The 16,552-nt window shown below is 40.2% G+C and overlaps 3 protein-coding genes across 3 annotated transcripts; all 3 read left to right on the plus strand.

The window, feature by feature from the left end:
- Positions 1–204: 204 nt before the first annotated feature.
- ftr86 (finTRIM family, member 86) lies at positions 205–4,837 on the plus strand. The gene is made up of 11 exons (XM_006801116.3): positions 205–1,002; positions 1,316–1,411; positions 1,513–1,746; positions 1,836–1,989; positions 2,067–2,192; positions 2,301–2,351; positions 2,474–2,515; positions 2,622–2,663; positions 2,848–2,910; positions 3,003–3,205; positions 4,342–4,837. Exons 1-11 carry the CDS (start codon positions 493–495, stop codon positions 4,675–4,677), a joined length of 1,857 nt encoding a protein of 618 aa, XP_006801179.2. The 5' UTR covers positions 205–492; the 3' UTR covers positions 4,678–4,837.
- Positions 4,838–7,827: 2,990 nt separating this feature from the next.
- Positions 7,828–9,377, plus strand: cbln20 (cerebellin 20). The gene is made up of 4 exons (XM_087851429.1): positions 7,828–7,834; positions 8,216–8,293; positions 8,389–8,529; positions 8,617–9,377. The coding sequence occupies exons 1-4, from the start codon at positions 7,828–7,830 to the stop codon at positions 9,039–9,041; spliced, it is 651 nt and encodes a 216-aa protein (XP_087707555.1). The 3' UTR covers positions 9,042–9,377.
- A 1,838-nt stretch (positions 9,378–11,215) lies between these two features.
- On the plus strand, positions 11,216–12,547 carry LOC118454939 (EMILIN-2-like). The gene is made up of 4 exons (XM_035912239.2): positions 11,216–11,261; positions 11,353–11,466; positions 11,546–11,686; positions 11,769–12,547. The coding sequence occupies exons 1-4, from the start codon at positions 11,228–11,230 to the stop codon at positions 12,200–12,202; spliced, it is 723 nt and encodes a 240-aa protein (XP_035768132.2). The 5' UTR covers positions 11,216–11,227; the 3' UTR covers positions 12,203–12,547.
- Positions 12,548–16,552: the final 4,005 nt, after the last annotated feature.

Here is a 16,552-nt window from a genome sequence, read left to right on the forward strand (position 1 = left end):
CGAGGAAAGCACCAAATGATGTCAGTGTATGTAACAGGTTTTTAAAACCAGTCCTTCTCGTTTGGACTGTGTAGGCCCGCTTCCTTTACAGAGACTAAAACAGGCACTCTTTACAGTTTTTTGCATATGGGCAGACTGCCTGGCAAGAATAAATGTGACAGGATGATTAAACTTATTTAATTAGTTTGAGTAGCAAAAATCAACAGCAAAATTCATTTTTCCATTAGGAGGCTCCAACAAACTGTTGAAACCCATGATGTCAGATTGATAGACTCCTCACTCCACCTGTTTAACCAGCCCCACCCTGAGCCGTTTCTTCATGTTTTAAGCAGCAGGTGATTCATATGAACTGGCATTTTAGCCTCGTCATTTGTTGGGCGTCATTGCTTTAATTTCTCTGACCTGCTTGCTGTAGTATCAGGTCTGTAACTTCACACAGAGAACTTTGTGATCCATACAAAGAAAGTTCAAGCTCATCTCCTCCCAGCGAGCATGGCCTCAGGTTGGACTGAAGAGGAAAGCTTTGCCTGTCCAGTATGTCTGGAAACCCTGAAGGATCCGGCCACTCTACCCTGCGGACACTCATACTGCTTGGCTTGTATTCAGAGCCACTGGGACAAAGGGGGCAGCAAAGGTCAGTACAGCTGCCCCCAGTGTAGGCAGGTGTTTAACCCTCGGCCCTCGCTGGCCAAGAGCACCCTGCTAGCAGAGGCTATGGAGAAGCTGAGGACCAACAGCCTGAAGCAGCACTCCTTCACAGCTCCTTCCCCCGGCCCACCATCCATGCCGGTCTACTTGGAGGTCCAGCCAGATACAATGCAACGAAAGGGCAGCGTGTACCCACAGCTTCCGTCTGTGGAACCCAAACCCTGCCACCAACACGGCCGACCCCTGGACCTGTTTTGCCATGACGACAGGGAGTGTGTGTGTGAGGTGTGTTGCCAGCATGGACACAGGGGACACCGTGTTGTCAAACCGAGAGACGAGAGAAAAGAAAGACAGGTGTGTAATTGGAAGTGATTATTTCAGGTGATATTTTCACTCTGCTTTGTTTGTTTGTTTGTTTGTTGTCTCTAAACACTTTTAAAATGAAAGTGGGTAAAAGAAATACACCACTACAAATGCAGTTTCCAAGTGTAACTAAAACATTTCTTAAGCTAATTTTGAAGTACTTGAAAAACAAGTCTGAAGTGCGCCTTACTGATGTTTTACTGATTCCCAGCAAAACTATGTGACAATATCACAAATAGCCTGTACAGTCTCAAGTACGGTCATTACTGCCTCACAATGTATGTGTGCATGTGTTTGTGTATAGAAAGAGCTTGTTCAGATGCAAGCAGAGGTACAGAGGAGGCTCCAGGAGACGGACAGGAAGATTAAGGAACTCCCACATTTTGCACGTCAAGACAAGGCATGTAGAAAACCTTATTAATTCATGCCATCCTTGTTTACTTTGAAAAATATGAAATGGTGGTGACAATATGTCCTCATCTTGCTTGTCTACACTACCAGGCCTTGGTCCAGGCTCTAGAGAAGGAGAGCACAGATTTATTCATGGAGCTAGCCAAGAACGTGAATCTAACAGGCACCCAGGTCAGCGAACTCCTCTCTACCCACGAGGCCTCTTTAGGCAGCCAGGCTGAGGGACAGCTCAACAGACTGGAGCAGCAGGTTGCACAGCTCAACTGGAAGAGTGAAGAGCTGAGCAGACTGGCTGACATGCAGGACGATGTCTGTTTCTTGAAGGTAACGAGTGTGAAGCGGAGTGCACATATTTTAGTGCTAAACTAGATCTGTAGTCTCTGACTGTGGAATTTGTGGTATTTGTTCTCAAGAACTTCCTCCTCATGGAGCCGCTGGTTCAGACTGATGCCACAGTGATTGGGCAGGAAGAAACCATGGTGGCGTCAGTCCGCTCAGTCATGAAAGAACTGCAGGAGTCAGTTCAGGATCTCTGCAAAGGCAGCCTGGAAAAAATCATCACAATAGGTCAGCTCTTCTCTTCTAGTCTCTTCTCGTCTTTTCTCTTCTCTTAATAACAAAAGGTCAAAATTTTCCTTTTGCAGTGAATGACCCCTTGGCTTTGACTACCAGTGGTCCGGAAGCAGCAGGCCCGCTACCAGCAGGCCCAGTACCAACAGGCCCAATACCTGCAGACCCGCTACCAGCTCAGGTTCCTGCCCAAAGTACAGGTACGTTAAATACCAGTCCAATAAAAGCACAAATGAGCTTTGTTTTGACTGTTAGCTTTTGATTGTGGAAAGGACACCTTTTTACATGTAAACCCTTTTCTTCTGTAGTGTATGAAATGAAAACAGACTCTCCACCCTTGCCACCTTTGCGACCTCAAGGTAAAACATGCGCGCGCACGCACACACACACACACACACACACACACACACAGAATATACTTTAATGTGGCATTTGAAAAAATGCTGAGTTATTTTACTCGTTTTTATTTTTTTCCCCTCAGGGCCTCTGCCTTCAAGGTCTGGTGGTTCTGCTTACATTCAAGGTAATGCTTGAAAAAGGTTTCTCTAATGTTGGCTGTCATAGAGTTTAGATATGCTTTAGTTTAACTGTTCTGTTTGTTGCTTCTCCCTGTCTCTCTGTGAATGAAGCTTCAGCCCCACCTCCACCCTTGCCTGCTCCTCGACGTCAAGGTAAAAGCACAAACATTATCATGGAAGATATCCACGTCAGGCAGTTACCCCGTCTTGTAGGAGATAAAAGCTGGCTGTGGACAGCTTTGCTCACCTGATCTTTCCCAGATACCTCTTAGAGCATCTTGGGGTTAAATGTTACTTTTCCTTTTTACAATGGTGTATTTGTTTTCTGCCTTAACAGCTTCTGTATCATCAGTGGGATTTATGAATCCAGAACCAAAAAATCGAGATGAACTCATAAAATGTAAGTCTTTTGTACTCCAGAATACAGACCCCTTTATTTAGCCTTCGTTTGTTCCAGAGTGTTAGCTAAAATGACAAATCCTCTTTCTTTAGTTCGTTTCGAACCCACCATGGACCCCAACACAGTGTATCGCCACGTGCTGCTTTCGGACGGCAATCGTAAGGCAACGATGCGGGCTGATAACCTGAACCCACCAGACCATCCTGATCGATTCCAGTTCTGGAGACAAGTTCTCTGCAAAGAGCCGCTGGGAGGGAGCCCTTATTACTGGGAGGTGGAGTGGACTGGCCAGAAGGTGCTTGGATATGATTAAAAACAAATATATGTTTTCAACTGTAACTGTTTGAGTCGTAGAATTAGTTAACATGTTTCGTTTGCCCAGTCAGTGCTAAGTGATGGTTATGAAAGAACTCTGTTGCCATAAAAGTCTTCAAACCTAAAAGCAAAATAGAAGTCTCACAATAGTAAGTCTGACTAAAGAAGGCTTAAATCAAAATTCTATGTCCTACCATTCCTTTTAGGATAGGTTTTGGCTATAAAACATTTTTAGTTTTATATATTTTAATTAATAGAAATGTTTTTAAGGATTTCATTCATGAAGCCAGCATTTGTCTACACAGGTAGTCTGGTAATGGAGGGAACTGCCCTTTGTGTTCCATTTTAATTGGCTAATGGAATCCATGTATACAGAAATTTCAAAGGAAACCAATCATTTCAATTACTTTCTGCCTGGAAAGTAATTCATTTTCTCACACAATGCACAGAGTTGCATCATAGTTTATGCCAAGTCATACTGTATTCGAGTACCAGAGAGGCCCTAAAGACAGCAGTGCTATAAATAAAAAAAATACTGACATTTCTATTAGTCACGGCTGCGCTCGTTAAAAGACAGAATCTGTTCGACATACATATTTGTCATATGTTATTTTTATTTTTTATTTTTAAAAAAGATCCACATGACCTCCAGTTCTGAAAAGCTGTTTAATGCACTTGTGCGCTTGTGCATTAAACAGGTTTTCTTTTAATAACCAACAGGGGGCGACTCTTCTGATTGCAAAAGAAAAAGTAACATTGTATAAAAATCTATGAAAACTTGATCCTACTTTTGAATTTATTTATGACCTTGATACATATATTCTTAGTCATCTTATGGTCTCAATTTCTAGTTTAAAGTTTTGTTGTTTTGTTGTTTCCTTTTTTTTTTTTTTTTTTTTTTTTTTAATATAACAAAATTTTAACTTTTAAAATTCTGATCTCATCCAGGTTTCAGAATTTGGTCACCTTGTGAGTGATTAGTTGCTACCATATGAGTGTGGAATGAAGTCATAAACTTTAAATTTTTATTTTATTACATTTTTTTAAAGTGATTAGCAAACGACTCTTACATTTGTGCCCCTCACTGAATTTATTTTCCTCACTCCCATCATGCAGGTCACCATCGGAGTTTCCTACAAAGAGATAGAACGCAAGAGTAACGATGACAAGAGCCGTTTGGGCCACAATGAGCTGTCTTGGAGTCTGTACTGGTCTGGGAGCGGATTTTCCTTTTGGCACAATAACCAGGAAAAACTGCTGGGTGCACCAAAGGCCAAACGGATCGGCATCTACCTGGACCAGCATGTAGGGATTCTGGCCTTTTACAGCATCACCAAAAACCAGGCTACCCTCATCCACAGACACCAGCAGCAGTTCACTGGCCCTCTGTTCCCAGGATTCAGATTCTGGGCAAGAGTAGGTGCTACAGTAAATATTTGCCAATTAGACTGATGTGCACGAGTAATTATCTGATGTTTTTGATTAAAGATGTTTATCTGGCTGCAAGGATGTAACAGCTTAAGGTTTTTAAAAAGGATGTCAAGGATGCCTTCTTGCTCTGGAGAGAACTAGTTCAGTCAGTTCTTGTTTACATAATGATTTTGCACCAATCATGATTCATATAATATAAATTAATTTAAATATGTCTATGTAAGTAAATAAAAGATTAATAAACTTGCAACACATACCTCTGTGATCTGTTTTAGCATTTTTTTTTAAGGAGTTGACTGACTGTATCTTATAGCGCATTGGGTCTATTTCTTCCTTCTTATGTGACCAAACACATAACCAATATAATGCTCATCTTCTCTATATCTCACTGACCTTTATGCCTAGAGCTTCCCCTCCATTCTGCACTTACAATATATTTGGTATTCCCATATTTATTTAGATCTTTCTCCACACACAGATACGATGAGCTGAAAAGTCCTGATTTGTGTTTGGTCTGTTTAGGCTTAACTCTGGTTCTTCCTTACTGACTTGTTACTCTTCCGAAGGAAACTCTTGTGTAAGTCTTTTCTCTCTCAGTGCAGATATTCAGAAATTATCTTGCTTTGCACTAGTTAGTAATCAAACACTATTCACAGGAAAACAAGGAAGATCTCATTTTACACATTTTGGCAACAGTTTGTTGCAACCCTGCCCTGATTGAAAAAGTTGGACACATTAAATAGATACAACAAATCCCAGCCTTCTAAGATAACAACATATGCTTTAGAATGGCACTGTTCCCATATATAAAAATATACTACAGTATTATTGGTTAAACCTGGTGATGCTAGTGTTGCACTCATTAATACGAACACAAAAGTATATTCAGTGCAAAATGACTAAGCATGTACTTGTGGACACAAAGTAAAAACACTTCCCTTTTTTTGTCCCAGAGGAGAGGTGATACCTGACCTACAATGACAACAAAAGACCTGGGAGGTGCACATGTTAGCGTGCTGTTAGCAAGATTATCTGAGGTGAGACTAGATATGGTTAGAAAAAAGATGCAACTTTAGGAAACGCACCTGCTGTGAGGTAAATGTTTTGAGTTCCATATCTCACTTCTTTGCCAGCTGTCATTTTAATCTGAATTTAGACACAGAAAATGACACAAATAATACTGCCTAAGGGAAGCATGTATAATATAAACAGAACTGGTCCTAGGGCAGAACCCTGTGGAGCTCCATTATTAACCTTACTGTGAGCAGAAGGTTCCCTACTTACATGAACAAAGTGGATGGATGGATTGATGGTTGACTGATTGACTGACTGATTAATTGATTGACAGGATGAAGGTGACTGATCTGCAGGCTAACTGTTAGGTGGCTGTAGAATCCTGAGAACATTTTCCCTGGTTTTCTGCTGTACGCTACTGACTGAGTTAAGGAAAAATATAACTAACTGTTATTGAAGTACAGTAGTTTTATTATTCTTAGATTCATCACAGGTCAAAGAAAGCCCAAGAAAGTCTGCAGGTGACACATGAAAAAGCATTAGGGCAGACAAGTAAAACCAATCTGCCAAAAGTAAGGGGAAAGTGAATCGTAAGTCACTGTAATGCGCTAATGCACATGATCATTATAAAGAAGAGCACTGAATTTTAAATACAGTGATTCATATCTGGAGGTAGACTGTAATTTAATGGGTTGTTTACAGTTTAAATGGGTGTTTTCATACAACATTCAGCTGTTGTAAATACTAATGAGTAATTATAATAAGTAATAAGTAATTGTAAGCTTTCATTTCAGCATAGAAAGCAATACCCCTGTTTGCTCAGTATAAAGCTATTGGAAGCTGATAATTAGCAGAGATTAACAGAAAGGCTTTAAACATGAGACACACTGTGGTTCCACTGTATTCCTACTTGTGTGCCTCTATACAGATTTCTACTGGGCGTTAAGCAGGTACGCAGTGGCCACTGGCCACCCAATCAGCTCGTACAGGTTCTGTGTTGAGTCACACGGGGCTTACACGTGTCTTAATTTTTCTGCCATCAAAATCTCCACATTGGGCCCTCTTTACTGAATAGCCTGTTTTTCAGCAAAGAAAGCAAAAGCTTGTTTTTATTTTGTCTATGGCTTGCATAGACGTCTTCAAACACAATTAAACATATTTCCCTCTTTTTCAGTCTTTCTACTAAGCAAATTACAGCCACACAGTCATGGCAATTGTATCAATCATGTGATTCCAAAGCGACCAAGTATATAGTCCACAGCATATAATTATTTAAATAATTCAACAGCTTATAGTGGTGCAGCACTCTAATATTGATCCGCCCAAACAAATTGGTCTGGACTGAAATAGTTCATCAGCATAAGGTCCAGTTTTGGTTTATGTGAATGAATGAATGTCTTTTAGTTGTACTTTAACTATAGGGTTAATTAGAAAGTGATAGCATGCTAACATGGTTAGATGGTGTACATGATTAATGAAATGTTTGATCATAAATATGTTAGCATTGGCATTAGGATTTACCTCAAAGCATTGCTGTTTTCTACCTGGCTCTAACAACATGCAGATGAGCTTCCTTGTAGGACTACTGGCAGTCAGAGGTTCGTGCTGATCTCAGCAGTAGCTAAATGAAATAAATCCTGCTTACAATCAGCACAGTTTTTCCTTCCAAAAAGGCAGGTTTGTTGTTTGTTGTTTGTTTTTAACTCAATCATGAACATGGAGAGTGCAAAGACAATTTTTAGTAATCTGACTAGAAAAAAAAACTATTTCAGCTGAGCATCTCTATGAACCATGATGTCTAACGTCTTATGAGAAAACACAAGCAGAAATGAAAAATTGCTCATAGCAAAGATATGTGTGTAACATCAAACAAGGCACCCTGGAGCAGCACTCACACATAAGCTGTCTGTCAATGTGTGGATTTGAGAAAATGAGAGCCTCTAGTGATGAAAAAAAAAGATTCATCTTGAGCTATAAAGTCACAGAGGGAAAGGGGATGAACAACAAATAAACTAGAGAGAGGAGGAGTCGTGTGAAAAGAGGTTACAAGGGAGGGGCTTTTAGAAAACTATATATCCATTACTTTCGTGTCATGATCAGTCAGTGCAAACTTCCACCCTTCAGAAGCATCATCATTTGCCATATATCAGCATCAACATGAGAGGTGAGACTAGATGGACGCTGTATCTACATTGACATAAGCTTTTGGAGGAAGATTTTTTAATTGCAAAGAACATTAATGGATTTAGCTCAGGTTCAAAATATTCAGACTCTAGTAGGCAAGAAATACAAAAAAAGGACTAAAGACTGCATGTTAGAATTTTAAATTTAGGAAACTAAACCATGTGAAAATGAAAAGTATATTAGAAGAATTTTTTACATTTTGGGATGTTGAATGTCTCCAATTAAGCTCGTCAATTCCACAAATTGAAAAAAGGTAGAAAATAGTAGTGGTTTAGAGTCAGTTCAACATTTCAAAATAACAAAGATGTCTGATGCCCTTTTTTTTCTCCAGCAATTGTATTGCTGTGTCTGCTGCATGCAGCTTTCGGTCAGGACAACAAGTTTTCCTGGCACGGACCAACGGAGAATCCACCGCAGCAAGCCCCCGTTCAAAGCCAAGGTGAGAGGCTGTTAAATAAGAAGGTCTGCATTTATGTCTCAATATAGCTCTGCATGTTTTTACCTGAAAACCTACTCATCTGTGTGTGTATGCAGTGTGTGTTACTGACCAGGCGTCGTGCGGCTGCTGTCTAATGCAGAAACAAATTGGCAGGTTGGAAAAGTTCTTTAACATGAGCATTAACAAACTGAAGGACGAGCTCATGAGCTCCAAAATGATCCTCAACAATATGAGAGGTGAGTGACATCAAGTGGCCAATAAACTAAAAGTCGAAGCTGATAGATTTCTCATTTCGCTAAGCTATTTCTTCTCTGCATTTCCAGGAAGCCGCAGCGCCTTCTCCGTCGCTCTAAACAACAGCCCAGCCATGGTCATCTATGGCCCCTTCTCCAGTGATAACATAATTAAGTACAAACATGTCTTCATCAACTTGGGAGACGGCTACAATGTGGAGACTGGCATCTTCACCGTGCCCCGCTCCGGTGTCTACAGCCTCTCCGTCACGGTTTACAGCTCTGCTCGCGTATCCCTGAGCAACTGCGTCACTCTGCAGGTTAACAGCAAAAATGTGGCTGACGCCATTGAAAAAAGTGGTCAGGACCTTGAAGACAGCACCAGTGTTGTCGTGGCTGTGCAGCTGAACGCCGGGGACCAGCTTTCTGCCAGGCTGCACCAAGGATGCTCCTTAAGCGACGACATCAACCACTACAACACTTTCACTGGTTTTCTGCTTTATGCTTCTGATTAAGTTGGCATAGTGTAGCCACTGTGTGCTTTGTACCAACGTTTGCCTAATACAGCCAAAATGTAAGCCTGCTAGATGAAAATTTTCTATGGTGACATCAGTGACTTGTTTTGTTCTTTCTGAGATTGTATGTCATTATGCTGAAGAGATGTTTCTTAAACACTCTTATGTGGATTTACCCTTGAATTACTACAGTTGTATCTTTTTTTTTTAGACTGCTGAAGTGTCTTGGCTATAACTGTTATTGATTTTGATTTAGTTATAAATGTTATATTACTTGTCTGTGAAATCTGTCAAGCCTATAAAAATGATGAAATAAATCAGATCTTTAAAAACACACAGATGCCTTTGTTATAATTTTTTGATCCATTCTGTAACAAATAAAGCAAAGTTGTAACGGTGGTACTAGCATAGTGTGCTGTTCACAATTTGAGTGGAAAATAAAGGATTTATAATCATTATCTTCTTTGTGAAATAAAAAGATAAGCTGAAATAAATGCTATTCCACACCAATGAAATTCCCAATAAGTCCTGTGATGGCCTAGCAACCAGCGCAGGGTGAAATCCACCTCTTGCCCAAATCAAATGATACTTGTGTACTGGCTTACTACTCCTCAAGTTGAGCACAATTTACGCACACTCTAATAGATTCGTCAAGGGTTACGTTGGGGGTATGTGTGTTTGCCCAAGGATGCCTTGGAGGACCAAGAACTGATGCAATTAGTAGACAACTCACTTGAGTCTACCCTCTATCTTAAATTTGATAGGATGGATGGATGCCTTCTAAATAATGGGCAGCATGGTGGCATGGTGGTTAGCACTGCTGCCTCAGAAGGTCCTGAGTTCAATTATACCACTTTTTGTTGGGAGTTTTTATGTTCTCCTCATGTTTGCGTGGGTCCTCTTGCTTCCTCCCACAGTCCGAAGCCATGCACTTAGTGGGGATATGTTAATTGGAAAGTCTAAATTGCCCATAGGTGTGAATGTGAGTTCAAATGGTTGTCTTTGTCTATGTGTTAGCCCTGTGACAGACTGGCGACCTGTCCAGGGTATCCAGGGACAGCTGGTCCGTACCAGAGACCCTTAAAAAGGATAAGCGGAAGCGGATGGATGACTTAAAGCAAGGTTTAATTGTGTCCTAAATTGCAACAAACAGTGCAGCATTAAAATATATTATTGGTGTATGTAATTCTGAATACATTCTGTAGCTAATTAAGATGCTGTTTATACAATGTAACAAATCATGTGAAACTACGAGTACTGGCAGCTTCATTTGTCACCAGGAAACTTTCATTTCACTCTAATCTACACAGATTATTTCCTAATGTAAAAATTATCACAGCACTATACTGTATAATATACACAGTATAACCCTGCAGTGTAGAACGTTGCTCCAGTCTTCCTACTATATACATATATTCTCACGTTCAGTGAGAGACTGAGATTACCCAAAAGCACCACTGAACGACACAGGAAATCATTCCTGCCTGTAGCCATCTCCCTGTACAACTCATCCACCTAACACACTGTAAACTGCAATAGCTACACCCTTTTTTGCACATGCTCTTCTTTCTTATTCAGATATTTATTAGTAAGGGACTTCTATGTATGTATATATTGTGCTATTTCTTACTTGTTGTATTGCCTGTTTTTGTTAACTGTTTGTACTGGAGCACTGTAACCAACATAATTTTCCCTAGGGATCAATAAAGTATTCTGATTCTGATGTATGCCATGTGTATAAAGCCCTTCTAACACATTTCTGTTGGACCAAAAATATGTCAACTTATCTATCACACTGAAAGCACAAGCATGTAAAATGACAGTGCTTTTTTAAAGGCAGGTTAGAACTGTGCATAGAAAAGTACACTAGACTATCAACCAGCACTTTACACCTTGTCTGCTAATGAGATCACACTGACACCTCTTTCCAGATGATAGATGACACCTCACCGGCATCCACAACAAAGCCTTAGAGTCAGGGTGTGTACCTGCTTCTGTGTGATTTTTAAAGCTGAGATCAAGTGGTGATGATACAGCTTTATCAGTTGCACAGGTAAAAAGGACAGGAAAAAAACCCAAGAAGGGGCGTTGTCAAAGTTGGAAGACAATAAGGGAGGAGCGCTGTGAAAAATATATATCCATGACCCTTTTTGAGCTCACCAGTCTCTCTTACCTTTCATTCATTCATGAAGCTGCCATCATTTAGTGTCAGCATGAGAGGTGAGCCTACGTTTACACACAAAACAGGTATCTAGTAAGTAGCTCTTTCTCTTTCTTAATTGGTTTATCTCTTTCACATTTTTCTCCACAGCTCTTGTACTGCTGTGTCTGCTGAATGCAGCGTTTGCTCAAAACGGATATTCCTGGAACGGACCCAACGATGGCGGCCGGATTGCTCCAGATCCCGACCCCAACGCAGGCAGTGGTGAGGAACTGTGACTGCACAAAAAGTGTGTGCTCATATATTCTCTGCTGCAAGTGTGTTAATGTGTCTTTGTGTTCAGCATGCAGCACGGACAAATTCTCCTGTGGTTGCTGCCTGATGGTGCAAGAGGTGAACAGGCTGAAGACCTACTTTAACAAGAGCATGACTGAGCTGGAGAAGGATTTCCAAAAGACAAAAGAAAGTCTCAAGGTGGTTGAAGGTAAGTGATCAATTATAAAGGACATAACAGCAAAACCAGATTTTTGCATTGCTAACACACCATCTCCCTTTTGCATTTCCAGCCAGCCGCGTTGCCTTCTCTGTCTCTCTATTCAACGATGAGATTTTTAAGTGTTACGGTCCCTTCAGCGAAACGAACAAGGTCGTCATCTACAAAAATGCCTTCCTTAACTTGGGCGGAGCCTACAACATGAACACTGGCGTCTTCACCGTTCCCTTCTCAGGCGTCTACAGCCTCGCAGTCACCATCTTCAGTGACGCAGGGTCTCCCGGCAACATGCTGGCTGCCTGTGCCAATCTGCAGGTTAACAATAAAGTGATGGCAAGAGCCACAGAGTTTAATAACAATGACCAAGAAGATAGCGCCACCATAGTTGTGGCCATGCACCTGAAAGTTGGAGACATGGTGACAGTTACCTTAAGCCGTGGCTGCTATCTCTGTGATGAAAGCTACTACAACACCTTCAGTGGCTTTCTGCTTTATGTTACTGAATAAGTTGGAGGATGGTTGGTTTTTATTGCAAGTTTTGCTCCACTTTTAAGGTTAGAGTCTGCTAGGTGAAATTTTCTGTATCAGTCTATTGTTTGGGGATTTTTTGAGAAAGTCCCGGTTTTAAATTCATCGTGCTTTGATTCAGCTTGTACAATCTGAAAGCTTAAACCAAGACACTATAAGAGTATCTTTGTTCTGAAAAAAAACAAACATTTTCTTGTTTCAGTAATGGCCTGTAATGTGTATATACAATCAGCAGCCATGCACCTTGTAAAATTACATGAACTGTAATCAAAAGGTTTGTTTTACCTGAAGAATTGGGTGATTGTTTGGAAAATTAAACTATTGAAATACTGACGGTACTATGCTGTTTATTTTTTAGGTATTGATATTTTCCACAGACCAACTTTATATTGAACTATATTTAGTAACACCCATATATCAATTAAATTAAAAAAACTTTATTTACAATCTTGGTCACAGTGAGCATGAATATGAAGCCTTATTAAACCATATTACCACTCTGGTGACAGACATACATGACACATACAGTATCAATGAGATGAATGTCTTAACATTTAGTATATGGTGGATTTCAGTCCATTTTAATATACTTTATTTTATTTACTTGATAACATCAGTCAGATGCATCCAACTAATCTTTCATCAGGTACCACCTTAAACCTGATCGTATACCTGTCACCTGTTCAGGGGTTCAGAGAACGATGTTCGGGTGAAGGACTTTCACCATGTTTTTACATGTTAAATTGTACAAGTACATGCTGACCTGGGCACCTTATAGTCACTGAGTCAGCCATGGTCTGTATACCAAAGTGGTCTAGAGTCATCTGGTGATTCTTAAAGGGGGGTTTCAATTCTCACATCGGTAACAATAGTGAGACCCGAAGGCGGGTCTGAAAGAAAATGGCCAACCTGATGTTAACCTGATTAGTGTTCTGTCATAAGACTTCTTTGCAAATAGTGATTTGTCCATAAAGGTGTCCATACCAACTGGTGGTAAGTTGGGGAAGGATGCTGGACACTATACAAATGTATAGTGAAGGTGCACTTGGAACATCTGGCAGAGGCCCAGTCTGTGAGATCTTTAACACCGACCTGAGGCAGAACTTCAAAAGCTGGGGCGCTGGGCATGTTGAGTGTAAATGAAATAGGTTGCACCGGAGCGGTACGTAGCGTAGAGTGTAAAGCGGCAGGAATGAGAATTAGCACTTCCCAGTTTGAGGACATGATTCTTAGCTGAAAAGGGGTGGCATGCCTATTCCAGGTCAGGAACGAGTTGCTGCCCCAAAATGGAGAATCCTAAATCATAAAATATTTCAGGGTCTTATTAAAAGATCAGAGGAGAGGAGAAGACTGACGGACAGATTGCGGCTACGTCTGCAGTGATGCTGCACTACTCTGTCGTGGTAAAGAGAGACCTGGGCATAAATATGAAACTTTGATTTACTGGTTGATTTACTTCCCTATGCTCACGTATAGTCACAAGCTTTCGATAGTGACCACAACAATGGATACAAGGGTGGCTTGCCTCTTCCTCAGGGTGAAGCATTCAGTCAATTGAAAGATGGTAAGTGTAGTGCTACTAGTGCTCAACGAACACAGCCAGCTGAGGTGGCCCACTCAAGTTTTTGGGGCATATGACAAGGATGCCTCTTGAGCGCCTCCTGGGTGAAGTGCTCTGGGAATTTCCTACTGGAAAGAGGCCTTGGGGCAAACCCAAGTCATGCTGAATAGATTATATCTGTCAAATGGCCTGGAAATGCCTCTTTGTTCCCCTGAATGAACTCAGGGAGGTGGCTGGGGAGAGGGAGGTTTGGGCTTCTCTGCTTAGGCTGCTGGTCCCACGACCAGGTTCTTGATAAGCAGGACGGATGGATGATACCCGAGTTGAATCACAAAGACATTTAATAGACTGAATATCCACACTAGTCTTTGATAGCGTGATCAGTAGAAAAGTCATCAGTAGAATAGCCGTGACTCGTGATCAATAGGGTTTTAAAACTTGCTAAAAAATTAGGCCAAAATGTGTCTTAGGTCTAAAACTGCCTCTAGCTAGATGTTAAGAAGTTAAATTTGCTGGGCAGTTTTTATACATTCTGTCACAATAAGTTGAATTATTAAATCTGAAAAATAAAAGAAATGAAAACTTTTCAAAGAATTAGTAGTATTTCATTATACTTTTCAAACAAACAGCAGTGGGACCTTTTTTTTACTAGTTGTTTTACTCCAAAAGAAAGCAGTCTTTTTCTGGATGGTTTTGTTATACTTAAATGAACTCGGCTACATTTTCACACCCGTATCAAACAATCTCTGGTTTGAAATCACATCTGAGGTTATAACACTGGATGCCAGTTTTGTCCCCAGGTGCTACATGAATCATCTCAAGGACAGGAAAACAGACATAAAACACCTAAGATACCCTGGCATCAAGAAGATCAGATAAGAAGAACATGAAACTCTGCGATGAACCAGGTCAACTGATTTGAGACTCCGTACACACAGGTGGTGAACAAAAGAAAAATATAATACATTTTTCCAGGAGTACGGACATTTTTAAACGTGGTTGTCAACACATGAAAAACCTTATTATAAAATAGGGCCACGTCTTTTTGAACAAAACACCTGGTTTCAGGTTAATAACAAACAGTAGAGGTGAATGAGGATCTGCTGTACAGCAAACTCCTGTTAATGGGGCCAATGTTTTAATTTTAAATTTTTAACTTTTATGCGTAAAAAAATATCCAACTATGATTTCAATATATACACTTTGGTACAATCACGTTATTTGTAAACTTCATGCTAAGGATGATGTTGTATTAAGCACACACAGATTTGTCTATTTGCTTCTCCATATGATGGGGCAATTCATTTTTATAGCTAACAATGGGTTAGCAATTGGGCCATTTACCGTACAAAACCTTGTCAGGTAGTCACTAGTGGCCAGCTGGTTACATAGAAGTTTGGGTGTACAGAAGTCTAAGAAAATGCCTCTTGGAACCCTTTTTCGATAAACTCTCTGTAAGTGATTTTATAGACACAGTCGCTAGTTTCAAGTCCTTGTGAATCAAAACTATTATTTATTTTAATAAATTGTGTTCAATTAGAGTAGCCGGGATATATCCTCAGTGCAGTCAGATCCACTGCTTATTCATCATGTCAAGTTTCAAAACACTAAGATAGTGGTGGTGAAAATTCTTAGTTCAAGGTCTATTTATAGCCTAGAGCAGCGGTCCCCAACCCCCGGGCCTCGGACCAGTACCGGTCCGTGAGTCGTTTGGTACCGGGCCGCGAGAGTTGAGGCTCAGGTGTGAAATGTATGGTTTTCAGTGTTTTTATCGGTTTTCAGCGTTATTTTGTTATCGTTTTTATCGTCAACTCAGTTTTTCTGGGTCTTTTCACATGTGTTATGAATAAATCTTCTTTTTTTTGGTATTAAACAATGCAATACCATCTGGAAAGCAACTAATTGGCAACAGCTTAATTCTTCAGCACCACAATAACCCTACTCACATTGGCAATGCAGTAAAAGAATACTTGGATAACAGACAAAGAGTGGATTGATCTCTCCAGGGCCTGGAACTCAGCATTATTGAAGCAATGTGGAATCATCTTGACAGAGAACCAAATGAAAAGAAGCCAAGATCTAAAGGTTTGAATTTTCCTTCAAGACGTCTGGAGAGCTTTTCCTGAAGACTGCTTAAAGAAATTATAAGAACGATTGACTAGGTGGTTAAACCAAATATTCATTTTCAAGCTCAATAACTCAGATTTGCCTTATATACACTGTACTACCACTTATGTTTGTATAATGTTTGTATATTTCTATAAATAATGGTGGTCGGTTAAAAAACATGATTTTCTGCACCAAATGTTTTTGGTGCAGTTCATTCATTTATTTTCCAAGTATTTCACTTAAAACAACTTCACCATTCTACCACATGGAGAGCAGAGTTTAACCTCTGTAATGCAAAATTTCATACTCAAACAAAGTTTCTAAGTGAGATAACAAATGAAGTGTCTATGTTATCAAACTACTCCCAAATAATGGCAATCGTGATTTCTTATCTACACATAGACACATCTAGGCACATATTATAGGCCTCAACAGAATGCAATATCTTATGACAATGTCAGCTAACATATTCTCGCACAACAAAAGACTTTATTAGGCCAATTCTCTGAACCAGGTTAAAGTGTTTCCCACTTTTTTTTTTCATTTTATTCAAATTCGAACAAACACATTGGCCTTTGTTGAATCTATCACGGAAAATCAAGATAAAAAATGATGTTGTGAACAGCCTTCTAACTTACTGGAATACTGAACAAATATTG

The sequence above is a fragment of the Neolamprologus brichardi genome, chromosome 14 (genome assembly GCF_056152115.1).
Source record: "Neolamprologus brichardi isolate AB-2024 chromosome 14, ASM5615211v1, whole genome shotgun sequence".
Classification (NCBI taxonomy): Eukaryota; Metazoa; Chordata; class Actinopteri; order Cichliformes; family Cichlidae; genus Neolamprologus; species Neolamprologus brichardi.

What these genes read in the sequence shown, in the direction of transcription:
- cbln20 (XM_087851429.1), top strand. An exon ending in AGCCCCCGTTCAAAGCCAAG is followed by an intron (nt 8,294 to 8,388) that starts GTGAGAGGCTGT and finishes GTGTGTATGCAG; the next exon opens with TGTGTGTTACTGACCAGGCG. An exon ending in GATCCTCAACAATATGAGAG is followed by an intron (nt 8,530 to 8,616) that starts GTGAGTGACATC and finishes CTGCATTTCCAG; the next exon opens with GAAGCCGCAGCGCCTTCTCC.
- ftr86 (XM_006801116.3), top strand. Translation starts at nt 493, where the DNA reads ATGGCCTCAGGTTGGACTGAAGAGGAAAGCTTTGCCTGTCCAGTATGT. An exon ending in ATTTTGCACGTCAAGACAAG is followed by an intron (nt 1,412 to 1,512) that starts GCATGTAGAAAA and finishes CTACACTACCAG; the next exon opens with GCCTTGGTCCAGGCTCTAGA. An exon ending in GCCACCTTTGCGACCTCAAG is followed by an intron (nt 2,352 to 2,473) that starts GTAAAACATGCG and finishes TTTTCCCCTCAG; the next exon opens with GGCCTCTGCCTTCAAGGTCT.
- LOC118454939 (XM_035912239.2), top strand. Translation starts at nt 11,228, where the DNA reads ATGAAGCTGCCATCATTTAGTGTCAGCATGAGAG. An exon ending in ATTTAGTGTCAGCATGAGAG is followed by an intron (nt 11,262 to 11,352) that starts GTGAGCCTACGT and finishes TTTTCTCCACAG; the next exon opens with CTCTTGTACTGCTGTGTCTG. An exon ending in CGACCCCAACGCAGGCAGTG is followed by an intron (nt 11,467 to 11,545) that starts GTGAGGAACTGT and finishes CTTTGTGTTCAG; the next exon opens with CATGCAGCACGGACAAATTC.